The sequence below is a fragment of the Pinus tabuliformis genome, chromosome 6 (assembly GCF_031772625.1).
Source record: "Pinus tabuliformis cultivar Carrire ecotype Pingquan chromosome 6, CPIR1, whole genome shotgun sequence".
NCBI classification, from domain to species: Eukaryota; Viridiplantae; Streptophyta; class Pinopsida; order Pinales; family Pinaceae; genus Pinus; species Pinus tabuliformis.
The window spans coordinates 93,929,299-93,945,385 of NC_142292.1; the positions used below are offsets into that span (position 1 = coordinate 93,929,299).

At 36.7% G+C, this 16,087-nt stretch overlaps 1 protein-coding gene across 2 annotated transcripts in view; it reads left to right on the forward strand.

Moving 5' to 3' along the window:
* The window catches only part of LOC149257413 (Ubiquitin-conjugating enzyme family protein), a 310,163-nt gene that overhangs the window by 188,597 nt on the left and 105,479 nt on the right, over positions 1 to 16,087 (forward strand). For both annotated transcript variants that reach the window (XM_089414286.1, XM_089414281.1), the window contains exon 8: positions 3,869 to 3,960. In XM_089414286.1, coding sequence (XP_089270412.1) covers positions 3,869 to 3,960 — 92 coding nt within the window. The remainder of the gene's footprint in view (positions 1 to 3,868; positions 3,961 to 16,087) is intronic.

The window sequence follows — 16,087 nt, forward strand, 5'->3', positions numbered from 1 at the left end:
TGCCAAAATTGGCAAAAAAAGTTCTCTCACAAGTTGTAAATATTTCTTCTGCAGAGAGGTGTTGGAGCACCTACAACTTCATACATAATGTGAAAAGAAACAGAGTCAATGAAAACCGGGTAGAAAGCTTGGTTTATGTGCACTACAACTTGAGGTTGTTGAGTCATTACTGTGATCGGGCTTACGAGGATCCAACATATAAAATTTGGGACAACCACCCAGAGGATGATAATTTGGAGAATGACACTATACATCTTGAAGAATTGGAAGCGGAACTCATGAGAGAGGAAGATGAAGCAACAACCATGCCACCTCCACCATCCAGTAGCATTGCTCGAGTTCTGAGTCTTGTTCCTTTGCTGTCGCCGCTTCCATCTACACCCTCACGTGGAGGGCATGTGCCTTCTGGTTCTTGTTGTCGGTCTGTGCGGGAGGAGACTCCTAGAACACCACCACGACCTGCTCATACATTAGACACTTCTCGTGGCAAGGGCCACATGAAGTAGTAGATAATAGATTTACAATTTACTTGTCTTTTCTAGTTTCTATTAGTTTTCATAACTGTTGAGTCTTGACTCTTTCATATCATAATGATATTTTTTGTAAACAATATATCACTGTGACAATTTAAGTTTGAAGTTTGAAGTTGGCAATTGTAACTCATTGGTAATGATTCTAAATTATGAATATGATGCTTCGTGAAAGTTGTTTCATTTCATTTCATAATTCATTTTATAACATTTCATTTCATGTTAGATATTATTTCTTGTAATGGCTAAAGTTTAAACTTAGCTTACAAGTACAACTTTGGTGATCAATGATGATAAATGTTATATATTGAATTTTCAATTTTGAAAGCTTGAAGTTGAAACTTTAAGATTGATGAATCATGATTCACGAGACTCAATATGTTGTATGTTACTAACTTGTGGATGTGGTTGATGAAGATTATAACTTCTAGATGATTGATGTTATATGGTTCAAATGATCAATCTATGTTTTTTATGTTTTTTATATCTAATTCATCATTTTATATGTTTTTGTTGACATATATGTATCAAAATATAAAAAATATATATATTATATAAAAATCGCTCCGGGATTCGTTCCCAAACCGGGAGCTTCTAAAAATGTCGCTCACGCACCCGTTTTCGCTCCCGCTCCCCGCTTTCGCTCCCACTCCCAAGTAACACTGATATTTTCTTTGTGTGTGTATATATATACACACATGCACACACATTTCTTTACCAATTCCTTCCATGTGATTTCAACCATGTATTTTAGTGATGTAAAAATGATTACTTGGTATTTTCAGTTAGATATGCATTATTATCCCTGACCCAAGGCAAGTATTATGCATCCAATATGCGTTTGACTATGAATTAATTGGAGTTTGAAAAAAAATTAAACAGTAATTTCTAAAGTTCACATTATAAACTATTTTAATTTATTTTTAGATATTTTAATTTTCTTTTTATCTGCATTTTAATTGGTTATGGTTTTTATGGTCTTATTGGGTGATGCTGACAATATACCATATAAGTGACAGGTTAATCTCACTCACATTAAATGTCAAGTGGTAAGCCTCGTATTTATTGTTTTATGTGCTAAAGATCATGATGATGCCATTTATGGAATGGTAAGCCTCGTATTTATTGTTTTATGTGCTAAAGATCATGGTGATGCCTAACATCCGAACGCTGAGTAACTGACATGCAATCAAAAGCCACTTTTTTTTAATTACTGGAAAAACAACAAACCAACTAAAAGTTTGGAGGAAACCCGACCCCGATTCAAGAGGCAAACGAACGTACATTACTTGATTAGGAAATAATTTTAATAATATCGAAATTATGAAATTTTATAATTAAATATTTAATTTTTTAATACTAAGGTTTTAATTTTTTTCTTATCATAAATATCGTTAAATTTGAACTATTAATATTCTAAAAATAAAAATTTACCATATAAGGAAAAAAACAATAACAAAATTATTAATAATAACAGAATTATTTATATCAGGAAAAGTTTTAAAACAACAATGGTAGATGATTTAAAGTTAAAGATTTAGTTTAATTCTTATAGGATTAAATATAATATTTTTAAGGATGTAATCAATATAATAAAAAAACTGTTGAAATATGTCAAAATAAAAATGAAAAATATCAGATAAATAATTTATTTCACACGGCCATGCATGCATTTCATTTATATTAGCTCAAGAATAATCTATTTCCAGAAGTGTAAATCTTTTAACGGAAGAGCAATAAGGTTTTTTTATAAAAATTATAAATATATTTTTAAAAATAATATTTTTTATTATTTTAATATTTTAAATAATTTATTTTTTCAAATATAAAGATTCTATATCTATGTGAAAGTATTTAACTCCTTAAAATTAGTTTTTTTTTTTTTTTAATATTTTTAAAGAAACTTAACATATACTTAACAAATTAATGCATGTATATATTAACGAAATACCTTTTCTGAGGCAATATTCTCATTTTACTTAAATAATTGTTTCAATATATTTTTAAAAATATATTTTATTATTCCAAATCTCCATTATCAATAATAAGAGAATGCTCCAAATTTCTCTCTCTTATATGTTGAAATTTAAATTTAAATTATTTATAATATATTAGATAATTTAAATTATTTATAATATACTAGATAAATTTTATTTTTTTAATGAGTTTTAACTTTTTTTGATAAAATAAAATTACATTTAATAATTTATCAACATTTTCAAAATTTCATTATTTAAATATTTTAAAGTGGGTGAAAATTTATAAATCAAAATTCTCACAATTATAACTTACCAAAAAATAATTTATAAGAAAAAATATAAGTTTATTTACTATTTAACTTGCTTATAAAAGTAAAATTTAATCAATTTCACAATTTCATTTATTAATAAAAGCATTCTTCATAAATAACTATAAAGGTTCAAAACCTAATTTCCCTCTCGAACATATTAAATATGTTGCAATTCACCGTAAGTTGTTACAACAATGAAGTTTTTATATTAATAGATATAAAGATTTATTAAAAAATAAATGAAAGAGTTCAACAAATTATTCATTTTTATTTATTTGTACCATAATATAGTAGTATTAATAATAATAAGTTGATTTTAAGGTTATAGCCAAGCCTACACCAAATTGGCTCATGAGACTCTCTTATGTGTGAGACAATGGACCTACCTTTGTGCAACAATTTGACTACTAAATCTAGGAAGGTGTACATACCTAACAACTCTAAATTTGAACTTGCTAAGCACATGTTCTTAACCATTAGGCCCAAAGTATTTTTGTGACACAAAGATATATTACTTGGAGAATCAAATGTAAAATATTTTTTCAATGGATATGGATCCCTAATCAAAAGTTTAGATAATGACATTTAAAAAAAGAAGAAAAACAAGCTTCCATTGGTTTTGTAGGACAATACAGTGTTGTCATGATACATAGATACACTGGATACAATGCTTGGAGAATCAAACACAAACTTTTTCTAATTGAAATGGATCCTAAACCAAAACATTAGACTCACTTTCAAATGTAGAAATTGGTTCATACTTTTCAAAGTTCAATAATGAAACTAAGCGGCAGGGAACGCTAGATATGCGACCTTGTTATCAGAACAGAGTTTGTGAATTTTTGCTTGAAAGATAGACCATTCTCAAGATGCAATGCAATATCTAGTTGATGTTTGGAACATTCGTTTTATTATTTTTCAATGTTAATATCAAGACTATGGAATCTTGCCAAATTATTTATTAACAAGGTGTGAATTTCTATTTAGAAGTATGAGGTTTTGTTTTCCAATTTTAAAATGGTTCTTGAAGAATGATATCTCTTGCCAGATAGTTGTACCACATGGAGAAGCAGTGACAATGGAAACATTCAATGCTTGGAGAGAGCGTTTTGAAGCGGAGCAAGCACTAGAACGAGCAAAGTAAGTGTTGTATAAGAATGTTGATGTGGTTGTTTTGGTGATTTTTAACTCTTTTGTTTTGGATGTGAATCCAGATAATTCTTGTTACATTGTCTTTCTGAGATGTACGTTTATTGTTTGTAATGAAGACTTTAATTCTTACGTCTCCATAGCCATCATTCATAAATTTGTAGGCGTGTGCATTCTGATTTCCCACAATTTTACAACTATAATTGTTCTATACACAAAAACAAGCATATGCATAGGCATAGATGCTATAAAATAATATAAACAAATAATAAAATTAAAAAATATATATTATACATAGGTAAATATTTTATTAAAAATACATACTTCTTATGTGAAAAGACATAAAGCTCTCTTTGATCGTATTTATATATGTGGTCACTCATTTGTATATTTTATTCCAATATACATTATATATTTTTTGTTCTATCGAATTAGAAGTCATAAACTAAAAAAAATTACCAAGACTAGGTAAATTATTTTTACCGAACTTGGTATTTTGTTTAACTAGGCCCAATACATTTTTTTAACCAAACCTAGTAAATTAGTTTTTACTAGAGCTTATATATATGTGGACATGTTAGAATCTTATGTAGAATATTCTAATCTTTAAATAGACTTTAAAAGTCGATGGGAAATGCGTATTCTAGACTCTAAATCAATAAATCTGTAAATAAATTCAATCTAGAGGGAAAGAGCAAGGTTCCAAATGGTTTACTTACTTGTTGGGAGCTGGGAACCTTGATATTTGTTGCATATTTCCTGTGTTACACCCAGCAAAACCCCAGATCTGCACTTAAATAAAAACCGTCAGATCTGTACTTAAGTCACTCGATTCAGGAGGGTAAGAATGTCCAATATTAAAGCTAACTCAATGTATCAATCCTTGGTGAAAATTTCACATTATTTAAAAAAAATAACCCAAGGCTATTTTCTTGCTGTTTATGAAATAACGATGTAAAAATCAGCAAGTAAATCCTAATCTAATTTTTTTTTTTTTTTTTTTTTTTTATGTGTTTTCAAAATAGAATGGTTGTTGCAGATTATACCATGCACCAAAATAAATGTACCTCACTTGTTGGTTTGAGAAACCCAAGTCTCCTTAGTTGATATTGCACTTTGTTAGGGAAGTAGACTTGGTCTACAAGAGAAATCACCCCGACTTATGATTGATAATTCCTCTACTTTTCAGACCCACCTAGTAGTAGCTGCTAGCATGGTGTTCTTTAGCTTTAGTTTGAATGTGAGATGGAGTACAAGTTGTTGAAATATGTAACTAAGTTCAGTCTTCATAATGAAATATGTAATCGTGATTTTATGGATTTAATGAAAAGAGAAAAATAAATTTATTATTTGTGTTCATGAGGCATGGGTTTCATGCTCAAGAGAAATTTATTTTTAGGTCAAGCACCCAATTAGTGCTCTAGGTTTGTCATAAAGTCAATTGAGTCATTGTCATGTATTGAAGACCCATTTGGGCATGTTACATATTGTAAAGAAAATTTATTGAGTAAAAATAGAGTCAAAAGACCCTCCAAGACCTCGTCATGGCACAAAGATCAAGCCGGCCTACATGAAGGGACAAGTCGGCCTCAAGATAGCAATTCGTACTCCTCACAAGCCTATAAATAAGAAGAAATTTGACGTCACTTGGACACTCACTCAAGCAAGTTCGATCTTCTCAAGATAGACGCTGGAAAAAGAACGAAAAGGAAGGAGAAGAACTAGACGAAGTTTTTGGACCCCTCTCTCTCTCGTATTAGGGTTTCTACATTTGTTGGGCAGAAGAATTTGCCGGACAAAGGAATTTGTTGGGCAGGTCGAAGTTGTAGAAGAATTTGCTAGGCAGGTTGAAGTTGTAGAAGAGTTTGCTGGGCATATTGAAGTTGCAAAAGAATTTGTTGGGCAGGTCGAAGTTGCAAAAGAGTTTGCTGGGCATATCGAAGTTGCAGAAGAATGTGTTGGGTAGGTTGAAGTTTGAGAAGAATCTGCTGCGCAAGTTGAAATTGCAAAAGTTGCTGCAATGAAGGTTTGACTTGGCCTTGGAGGGTCTTGGTCAAGGGTCATAGGTCTTGGAATTCATTAATTGAAGTTCTATAAGAAGAGAATAATTCTTGTGGGTTTTCCTCTCAGTTGGAGAGGTTTTGGCCCTTGTTGATCGCCTACATCTCGTGTCCGATTGTTTCTTTGATTTTATTGTTGTTAGCTGTTTGATGATAAAAAACACTAACAATAATCAAGTGTAAGAAGAAGATAATCAAGTTAAGTAAAAATACCTATGTTATCGGATCCAGCAGGGGGGGGGGGGGGGGCAAGATCCAGGATTCGCTGGAATATGCCAAAAAACGGTAGGTGGCGGTTCACAAAAACACGGAAACGACTCGTTGACGCTAGAAACGCATCTCGTACACGCTTGGCAGAGCCGATGAAAGGGAAAAGGAATTGCTGCCCAGATTTTTAGGTTTCAGTCTTTTGCGTAAAGGTTAAGTGTGCGCAAAGTTTAAAGGTAGGTTTTGTCTTTTGTGTAAATATATTTGTTAGTTAGTCTTAAGCAAGGAATCGACACGGAACAGAGCTTAACACCTGCGTTTAACACTTCTATCACAGGCGGAACAAAGCTTCTATCACCTACAGGTTGCATTGAACACTTCTATCACAGGCGGAACAGAGAAGAATATAGCTTCTATCACTTGCGTCATCGTTCGGTGTCGACATTATTCATCATTGGTCAGTCGGGTTTATTCATCACCGGATGATGAAACCAAGGTATGGTTGTAGTCTGTTTCATTTACAGTTTTATGGTCGGGTTTACCACTGCTCCACTACGCACTCGTCGAGTTTTATGGACGAGTTTACCACTAGTTCACTGTTTAATAGTTGCCATGGAATTTAAATATATTTCACTCGTTAAATATACTAGTTCACAGTTCACTCGTTCGTGGTTTATATATATTATCACTATGCCTCGACCCTTAGGTTAGAATTCTATAATCCCTATAGCAACTATATTAACTTATTAAGTTAGAATTCTAGTTATAGTGAAAGCATCCACAAATTTAATGATTTATATGCCATAGTGTTGAATTTTCTAAGTCTATCCATTAGAAAATTAATCTGTATTTTGCTGGTTTATTTCTTCTACTTTTAAATTCTGAACAAACTATTTAAAACATTTAAATACCGAAATAAACACAATACAGTCATGACATCTATAGATTATCAACTGAAAGACAACAAACACACAAGTGACACCGTTATTTTTGGACAAATGTCCCTGGAAAAACCCAATGCGGGAAAACCGGTGCAACTATTCTGAGGGTTTATTATTATGCAGTATTTCCTTGAGTACAACTAGGTGACTAATCGGCTCACTTGACAAAGAAAAAATACACGGCAACAATACCTCTATATTTGAAAACAGGTATTCAGAAAACTTGTCCCACAAGACCCTCTTCGGCAACTCTGAAGCTCAGCGCTGACCCTTTTGGCCTTTGTGTCAGCCTCCTGCTGACCTGCGTCAGCCCCAGGACCCTCTGCGTTAGCCCTCTGAGGCACTGCGTGGCCTCTGGGATCCTCTGCATCACTCCAGTAGCCTTTGCATGGATGACGCAGTTTCTCTAGCCTTTGCACTGTCTTTGCGTGCCCTGAATTGGCTGCTGCTCTCGCTCTCCCTACTTCTGTGCTGGTCTCTCAGTACTGTCTCTGCCTCTCTGTCCAGTACTCACTGCCCCTCGCTGCTGATCACTAATTCAATTTTGCTTAGCAACCTTGCTCTAGCAAAATGAATGACTGATCAATATGGTGTGTTCTCCAACTGACCCTCAAGCCTCCTCTTATACTTTTCTCGTTGGTCCTTCAACGTCTGAGATTAAATCTCTAATCAATGGCTAAGATTAGATTTGGCTTGATCCATGACTTTTGGAACCTTCTAACCCAGTTTTATATTAATACCCATTAATATTTTATTTTTCCTAAGTTTAAACTTAGGAACTCCATTAAAAATATTAATTATTTTAATATCTCCCAAACTGTATACAATATGTCCAAACCATTTTTGGGTGTTGGAGATCTCATGTGCTTTAGCCTCTCCACCAATTTTCTTCGCTAGAGAATATCTGATGCTTCCCCAAATCAACACTCCCTCTTAGCGAGGACTGTGCTCTAGTAATACTCCTCACTAAGCATCACTCTGATTATCCGGCACCGTTACCTGTGTCGATGCTAGACCTCCTTGCCCAACATCCTCTGCACTGCTGCATCTTGTACTGCTACGCATGGCTTTGCCTCTACCACTGTTGCATCTGTACGACAACTCCCTCTGCATTCGTGCTGCTGCTGGTCCATCCTCCCAACACTGCATCTGCGATGCATCCCCCTCTCATCAAGCTACATCGTGCTATTGCACTGCAACTCAGTTACTGAGAAGTAAGTAACTGATCCACCCAACTTCTGACATCCCAGTCAGGCTAGAAACATTCCCGATGCTGAAGCTCTCTCTTTCGCTAACAAGCGCTCCCTCTACTGGCCTCTGCGTTGCTGCAACAACTCCCTACATCTCGCATTGTTGCACACCTCTGTGCCATCCTGCATTGGTGCAACCTGCTAGCCTCACTTTGCCCGGGGAATCCTGCACTCTATCACTCTCCGTCGCTTTATCTGCATTCGTCTCTACCGACATCAGCCAGTCTTGCTACTCTTCGGGGTTCTCATAGCAAGGTATAATCCAAGAGGTTGGGTACCTCAAGGATCCTGCCCCTCATCGCCTGTAGTTCTCCTAACTACAACTCGATGTCTCCCCACTTCTTCTCGAGTGGCATGTGAGCACTCATGGCGCAATCGTCATCCTACTCGACTTCTTTCTCCATCCTCGCTAGCGTTGCCTTTGAGTCAAAAGCGTCTCCCTTACTCTTCTTCCTCAGACACTGGTTCGCATAGTGACCTAGTTCCCCACAATGGAAGCACTTGACCTTGGTGAGGTCCTTCTTCTTCCTCTTCTACTGCTTTCTCGCAGATGCTAGAGCCGCATCCTCTTCCTCTTCCTTTTTGAACTTGACCCCTTTGCTGCTACTCCCTGCCTTGGTCAACCATCTGATCTCTTCTTGACGAAGACTCGCCCACAGTTCTTCCCAATCTGGAAGACTCGTCCTGCCCAGTATGCTCTGGAAAAATGTCTCCCAATCCTTGGAGATTGCGTTAAGTGCGGTCCTTACCATCAACTCCTGATCCGGCATGGCCCTTATGGAATTCAGTTGGTCACAGATCTCCTTCAACCAACCTAGGAAGACATCTATCTGCTCTCCCTTCTGCATCTGGTATGACCTTAGCTGATTCTCTAGGAGCATCTTCCTCTGCATGGAAGTATGTTGGTACAATGTCTTCAAAGTGATCCACATGTCCTTTGCCGTTTCCTTCTTGGCAATATGTGGGACCACATGATCCTTGACCCCATCAAGGATGATACACTTTGCCTTAGCCATTGCCTCCTCGTACCTTTCATTAGCTACCGGGTCAACTGGGATAGCCATCACTCTCAAGGCGAAGCCCTTGATACGATGTATGTCTAGGACAAGATCCTAGCCTTCCAGACCACAAAGTTGGACTCTCCGTCCAGCCTGTTCTGATCTCTCAACCCATTCAAAACCATCTCGCTGCTCTTCTCTATCAACTTCTTCGAGTCTCTCTACTTCCCGCCTGGAAGTTCTTAGTTCGACTGCTGCTGAGTCTCTTTACTTCCCGCCTGGAAGTTCTCGGTTCGACTCCTGCTGAGTCTCTTTACTTTTTGTCTGGAAGTTCTCTTCTAGACTCCCTCTAAGTCCTGATTTCCCTCCTAGAAACCCTTTTGCCAACTGTCAAGTTGCTCCTCTCCGATCATCTGTGCAATTGCAACACTGACCCAAATTCCTTGGTTAGAAATCCGCCTGGGCAGCAACTCCCTCTACCTTGGTTTTGCCCTGTTAGGTACTGTTCTAACCACAGTACCCCGCCAGCTTCGCTCCCGCAAACTGCCCACAGCTTCTTTTGCCCCAACAATTGAAGGATTGAGCCTCTTGGCTCTGCGCAATCCCGACACCAGCAAAACAACTCCCTCAGCCAACTGCGTCAGCCCTCCTGGGCTCTGCATGAGCCTCTCCCTGCCCTCCTTAGCCTTTGCGCTGGCCTCTCTTTGGCTGCAGTGATGACGTAGTCCCCGTGTGTCAACCCTTCCTCTGTCGCTTCTGGAAGGATCAACTACTGTCACTTGGGACAACTGATTCTGCTGCAAATGCTCTGCTTAGTTGATGCCTTCAGCTCTCCTATGATCTACAACCACGTTTTGATACCATGTTGAATTTTCTAAGTCTATCTGTTAGAAAATTAATCTGTATTCTGCTGGTTTATTTCTTCTACTTGTAAATTCTGAACAAAATATTTAAAACATTTAAATACTAAAATAAACACAATACAGTCACAACATCTACAGATCATCAGCTGAAAGAAAACAAACACACAAGTGACATCGTTATTTTTGGACAAATGTCCCCGGAAAAACCCAATGCGGGAAAACCGATGTAGCTATTCTGAGGGTATATTATTATGCAATATTTCCTTGAGTACAACTGGGTGCCTATCCAGCTCACCCGACAAAGAAAAATACACGTCAACAATACCTCTATATTCGAAAACAGGTATTTAGAAAACTTGTTCCACGAAACCCTCTCTAGCGACTCTGAAGCTCAGCGCTGGCCATTCTGGCCTCTATGTCAGCCTCCTGCGTCAGCCCCAGGACCCTCTACGTCAGCCCTCTGAGGCACTGCGCAGCCTCGGGGACCCTCTGCGTCACTCCAACAGCCTCTGTGTGGATGACACAGTCCCTCTGGCCTCTGCGCTGTCTCTGCTGGGCTCTATGTGGCCTGAACTGGCTGCTATTCTCGCTATCCCTGCTTCTACGCTGGTCTCTCAGTATTGTCTCTGCCTCTCTGTCCAGTACTCACTGCCCTTCGTTGCTGATCACTGATTCAATTTTGCTTAGCAACGCCGTTCTAGCAAAATGAATGACTGATCACTCTGATGTGTTCTCCAATTGACCCTCAAGCCTCCTCTTATACTTTTCTTGTTGCTCCTTCAACGACTGAGATTAAATCTCTAACCAACGACTAAGATTAAATCTCTAATCAACGACTAAGATTAGATTTGGCTTGATCCATGACTTTTGAACCTTCTAACCCAGTTTTATATTAATACCCATTAATATTTTATTTTTCTTAAGTTTAGACCTAGGAACTCCATTAAAATATTAATTATTTTAATATCTCCCAAACCGGGTACAATTTGTCCAAATCATTTCTGGGTCTTGGAGATCTCATGTGCTTTAGACTCTCCACCAATTTTCATGGCTAGAGCACATCCAATGCTACCCCAAATCAACACATAGTTATATTAATATATAGTTTATAGTTTAGTGAAATATATTTATATGCCATTGTTATATAGTTATATTATATATTGTTTAAAAATCTAGTTGTGATCATTCTTGGATTATATAACTATGCCTCTTAATTGGATTGAAAAACTATATAACTATGTAAAATAATTGGATTGAAAAACATGATACATAGATTCAATCAAAGCAACTTAACAAATTAGTTAACAGTGTATTTTTATTTTTAATTGTGTATTGATAATATATTAATATATTATAATTTGAATTTTATATGCAGTAAGGTAACCTATAGACCTTTATCATTATGGAACCATCACAGCATGAACAGAGTGAAGGGGAAGTCATCAAAACAGACCCAAAATCTCCTCTATGGCAATATGTGGAGATTATTGGAAAAAAATCCCAGAGGTGGTCATTTAAATGGAAGTGCAATGAATGCCAATATATCAAAAATGGATCATATACTAGAGTGAAGGCCCATCTCACTGGTCAAACTAACACAGGGGTGCAAGTATGCACTAGGCCAAAAGATGCAAATGGAAAACCTGGCAAAGGTTTGAGTCTTGGAAAAATGAAATTCTATGCATCTTTGCGAGAAGCTGCTGATAGGAGCTTACTAAGGGAAAACACCATGTGCAAAGCTCTACAACTAGGCCTCCATTGCTATCTAGGCCTACTGCTAGAGCTAATAAAAGGCCCACTCTAGGCCCTCTCGAAGCAGCTTTCAATAATCAACTTAGAGACATAGCCGGTGAACATGTAGCTCGTTGCATCTTTGCAAATGGGCTAACTTTCTATTTGGTGCGTTCCCCTTATTGGCAACAAATGATTAAGGTTGTTAATGAAGTGCCAAAAGGGTACAAAAGCCCTAGATATGAAAAGGCCTGCACTACTTTGTTGGCATCAGAGACACAATCCGTGGATAGACAGCTACATGCAATCCGATATACACGGGCAGAAACAGGTGTGTCTATCATTTTTGATGGATGGAGAGACCAAAGAAACCATCCATTAATTAATGTTGTTGCAGTATGCTCCCAAGGGGCAATGTTTTTGAAGGCTGTTGATTGTAGTGGAATAGACAAAGATGCATCTTTCATATCCACAATTCTTATTGACGCAATAGAAAGTGTGGGGCCACATAATGTTGTCCAAGTCATTATGGACAACGCATAGGTTTGTAAAGCTGTAGGTTTGATTGTGGAGGGTTGATATGATTACATCTTTTGGACTCTATGTGTAGTACATTCATTGAACCTTATGCTTGCCAAGATTGGTGAGATTGAATGGATTAATGAAATATATGTAGCAACAAAAAAAATCCAAATGTTCATAACCAATCATTCAATGTCCCAAGCCATTTATCGGGGTTTTGCAAAGTTGGAGCTACTGAAGGTACTCTTTTTTTAATCAATATTATTTGTATTGGAAATTCTTAATTCTAATTAGAAATTTATATATGATTTCTCATTTGAGATTTGACTTTTTGAAACTTGTAAGTTGCTGAAACTTGTTTTGCCTCCCACACTTTTGTCATAAAGAGGCTTGTGGAGGTGAAACAAGTATTACAAGCAATGGTCATTGACCCTCTTTGGGAATCATGGAGGACTTCCACTTTTGATAGAGGGCAAAAAGTCAAGTCCGTCATTCTTGATGATGCATGGTGGGACAATATCCAATACCTTCTATGGTTCATTGAACCAATCTTAACCTTGATCAGGGCATTTGATACAGATACAACTTGCTTGGGGGAAGTTTATGAAAACATTGATAGTATGTTGGAGAGGATAAGGGAAATTATCAGGGCAAGTGAAAATGAGCCTTATGAAACATTCTATTATTTAGTGAAGGACATAGTTACAGAAAGGTGGAACAAAATGACCACCATTACACCTTTTGGCATATGCATTGCACCCTAAATATTATCATTCCAAAATTTTGTCTTTATCTGGTAGAACAACGCAAACAAGGATTTTGAAGTGGTACAAGGATGCAAGATAGCTTTGAGGAAAATTTATAGAGATATGGGAGTTGCAATGGAAGTACGCCAAGAATTTGGAGGGTTTGTACAATCTACTGGTAGCATTTTAGATCCAATAGCTATGGATGATCGAGGGCATCTTGATCCTATTACTTGGTGGGGCTTCCATGGCGGGGATAACATTCATCTCTCTACTCTAGCCACCAGGTTGTTATCACAGGTTACTAGTTCTTCATGAGTTGAAGGGAATTGGAGTACATATGGCTTCATCCATTCAGTGAAGCGAAACAGGCTGGGAGTAGCAAAGGCTGAGGATCTTGTGAATGTTCATTCCAACGTCCGCTTTCTATCACATGTTGAACCAGAGTATAAAAAAGGTTCGAGCAGGATGTCGGATGTGGAGCCTGGGATCTCTGACTTGAACCTGACACTGAATGCCATGACTCACCTCAACCTACTTGAGGATATTTTTCCACCACCACTCCAACCTACTGATGCAACTTCCTACATTCTAGGATCCCCATCATCTATTCATGATGTAGAGTTGCAATATGCAGAAGATAATGTAGATCCATTTGAGGATGTGCGAATGTATTTACTATTATCATTTATGATATTATGATCCCTTTTGTTACTTTGTATGAGGGAGGATGCATCATTTCAGTCTTCATATTTATAATATATCTAATGGTTTCAGTTCTAAAAGTGTTTGATGGTTTCATGGAGTATTTGATTTTTGAACTCTAAAGTGTTTTTTAAAATTTAAAAAATATTATTATATTTTATTTTTTTGAACGTGACGTACTCTTGCCGTATCCAGATCCGTATCCGTATCCGAATTCTGGTAACTTAGAAAAATACATCACAAGCAGTTATCAAAGTAAGAGAAATCACCTAATGTAGCTGCCCTAGATTTCTCAACACAAGTTCCCTCCCTGAGTTAAGCATTTTGTTGAAATAGCCTAACCCTTCTTGGAACAATCCACTTGCAAACAAAAAGGCCAAGTGGGATTGCTTCCTAGTTTGCCTCCTACATGTGACTATGTTTCCCTTCAATGGCTTAGTTCATTAGCTTTAGTATGATCCTATATGTTAGGAAATATGTTAGATTTAAACGTATATAACAATAATAAAGAAATGAAACAATAGTGGAAGCCAATCCGCACAATGTACAAAAAAAATTCAACACAGATTTGCAAATGAAAGTTCTTTATTGATGGCAATTATCTCATGAGACTATAACCATTTGCTAGAGGGGAGGCTAGCCAAAAATAAATCTTATCTAATGGCTTGATAACAACTAACTAATGGCTTGTTGAACTTGTCTAGATTTTTTTATTTTTTATTTTTTAATTTTTTTTACTGGTCATCCATGTAAATTCTTGAATACCAACAAGGTTTATTTTCTCCCGACAATTTATTTATCCTCATCAATTTATTTATTTACCCAAATAAACACTGAATCACTGAAAAATAAAATCACCGGTATTTTTAACTTCTAGAAATAAATATATGTAGCAGAAATTAATGCAAAGAAATCAATCACACATTGTAAAAATAATTCACCCACAACAATTATACATCATCTATTATTCTAGAAAATTTGGGTTTTCAATGCATAGAGATAGAAGGAAAAAATAGAATATTTAGAACTCGTAACTCAGCTCCCACAAAATGAATTTGGCCCAAGGAATTCAACCTCAAGGAAATGAACCTTTAGAAGAAATTGGCCTAAATAATCAGCCAACAAAATCAACTTGTGCACTCCTTTCATGTCACTACTGCGCACTAGGGAAAAATTTCTTGCCTAGCAATTCGACTTCCTCTAGATCAAGTCGATCTCCCTCCAACAACTTGGCCTTGCTATTTCCTCCACTCAGTCTCCTGGATTCGCCCTCAATCCACTCACACTTCTCCTTCTTTGTGCTCCTGGTCTATTGAGCCACTCGCACTTCTCCTTCTTTGTGCTCTTGGTCCATTGAGCCACTCGCACTTTAGAGAAAATCACACTCTCTTTGTGATGATTCACTTACTTGAGTTCTGTGTATTAGAATAATGCTATGTATGTTATTTAGTGATTAATGCTCATTCTTATTAGCTGTTTCTAGTTTTATCTTTTAGCAGTTTCTTAGAAGAAACTGGTTGTTTCTATTTCCTAATAGAAACTTGATGTTTCTATTTCTGTAAATATCTCTGTATTACTTATTGAGCTTCATTTGCTCATGTAAATCAATTCAATTCATTCATTGATTATGGTATCAGAGCTTAGGTATTTTTTCGAAATAATTTTTCATTATTTAGAAAATTTTGCTTCATTTCGAAATAGCTCTCTAGGAATCTGGAATTTTTTTCTGTGTAGTGTTGGGTCGGATTTGGTGTAATTTCGGGTTACAGCGGGTGTGGATTTTTTCGCTCCTATTCTGAGATCTCCAGTACCTGAAGGACAAGTCGTGGGGATCAAACCTAGGAGTTTCAGTGTCTATTGTATATGTGCATTGTGGGAATTTTTTTTAAAACTTGGATTCGAGTGGCTGGGCGTATTCTGCATCTGGAAGGCGTGAATAAGTGGCCAGTGGATCAAAATATTTGGATTCTCTTAAGTTGTATGGTCGTTACTGCCATGTGAGTGATCACTGTTGAAGTTCACCAGCGTGCACGACCTGTCATCAAGCTCCCGTTGCGACTGCACCTCGAGACGCTTCTTGACTCCTGCGGACAAT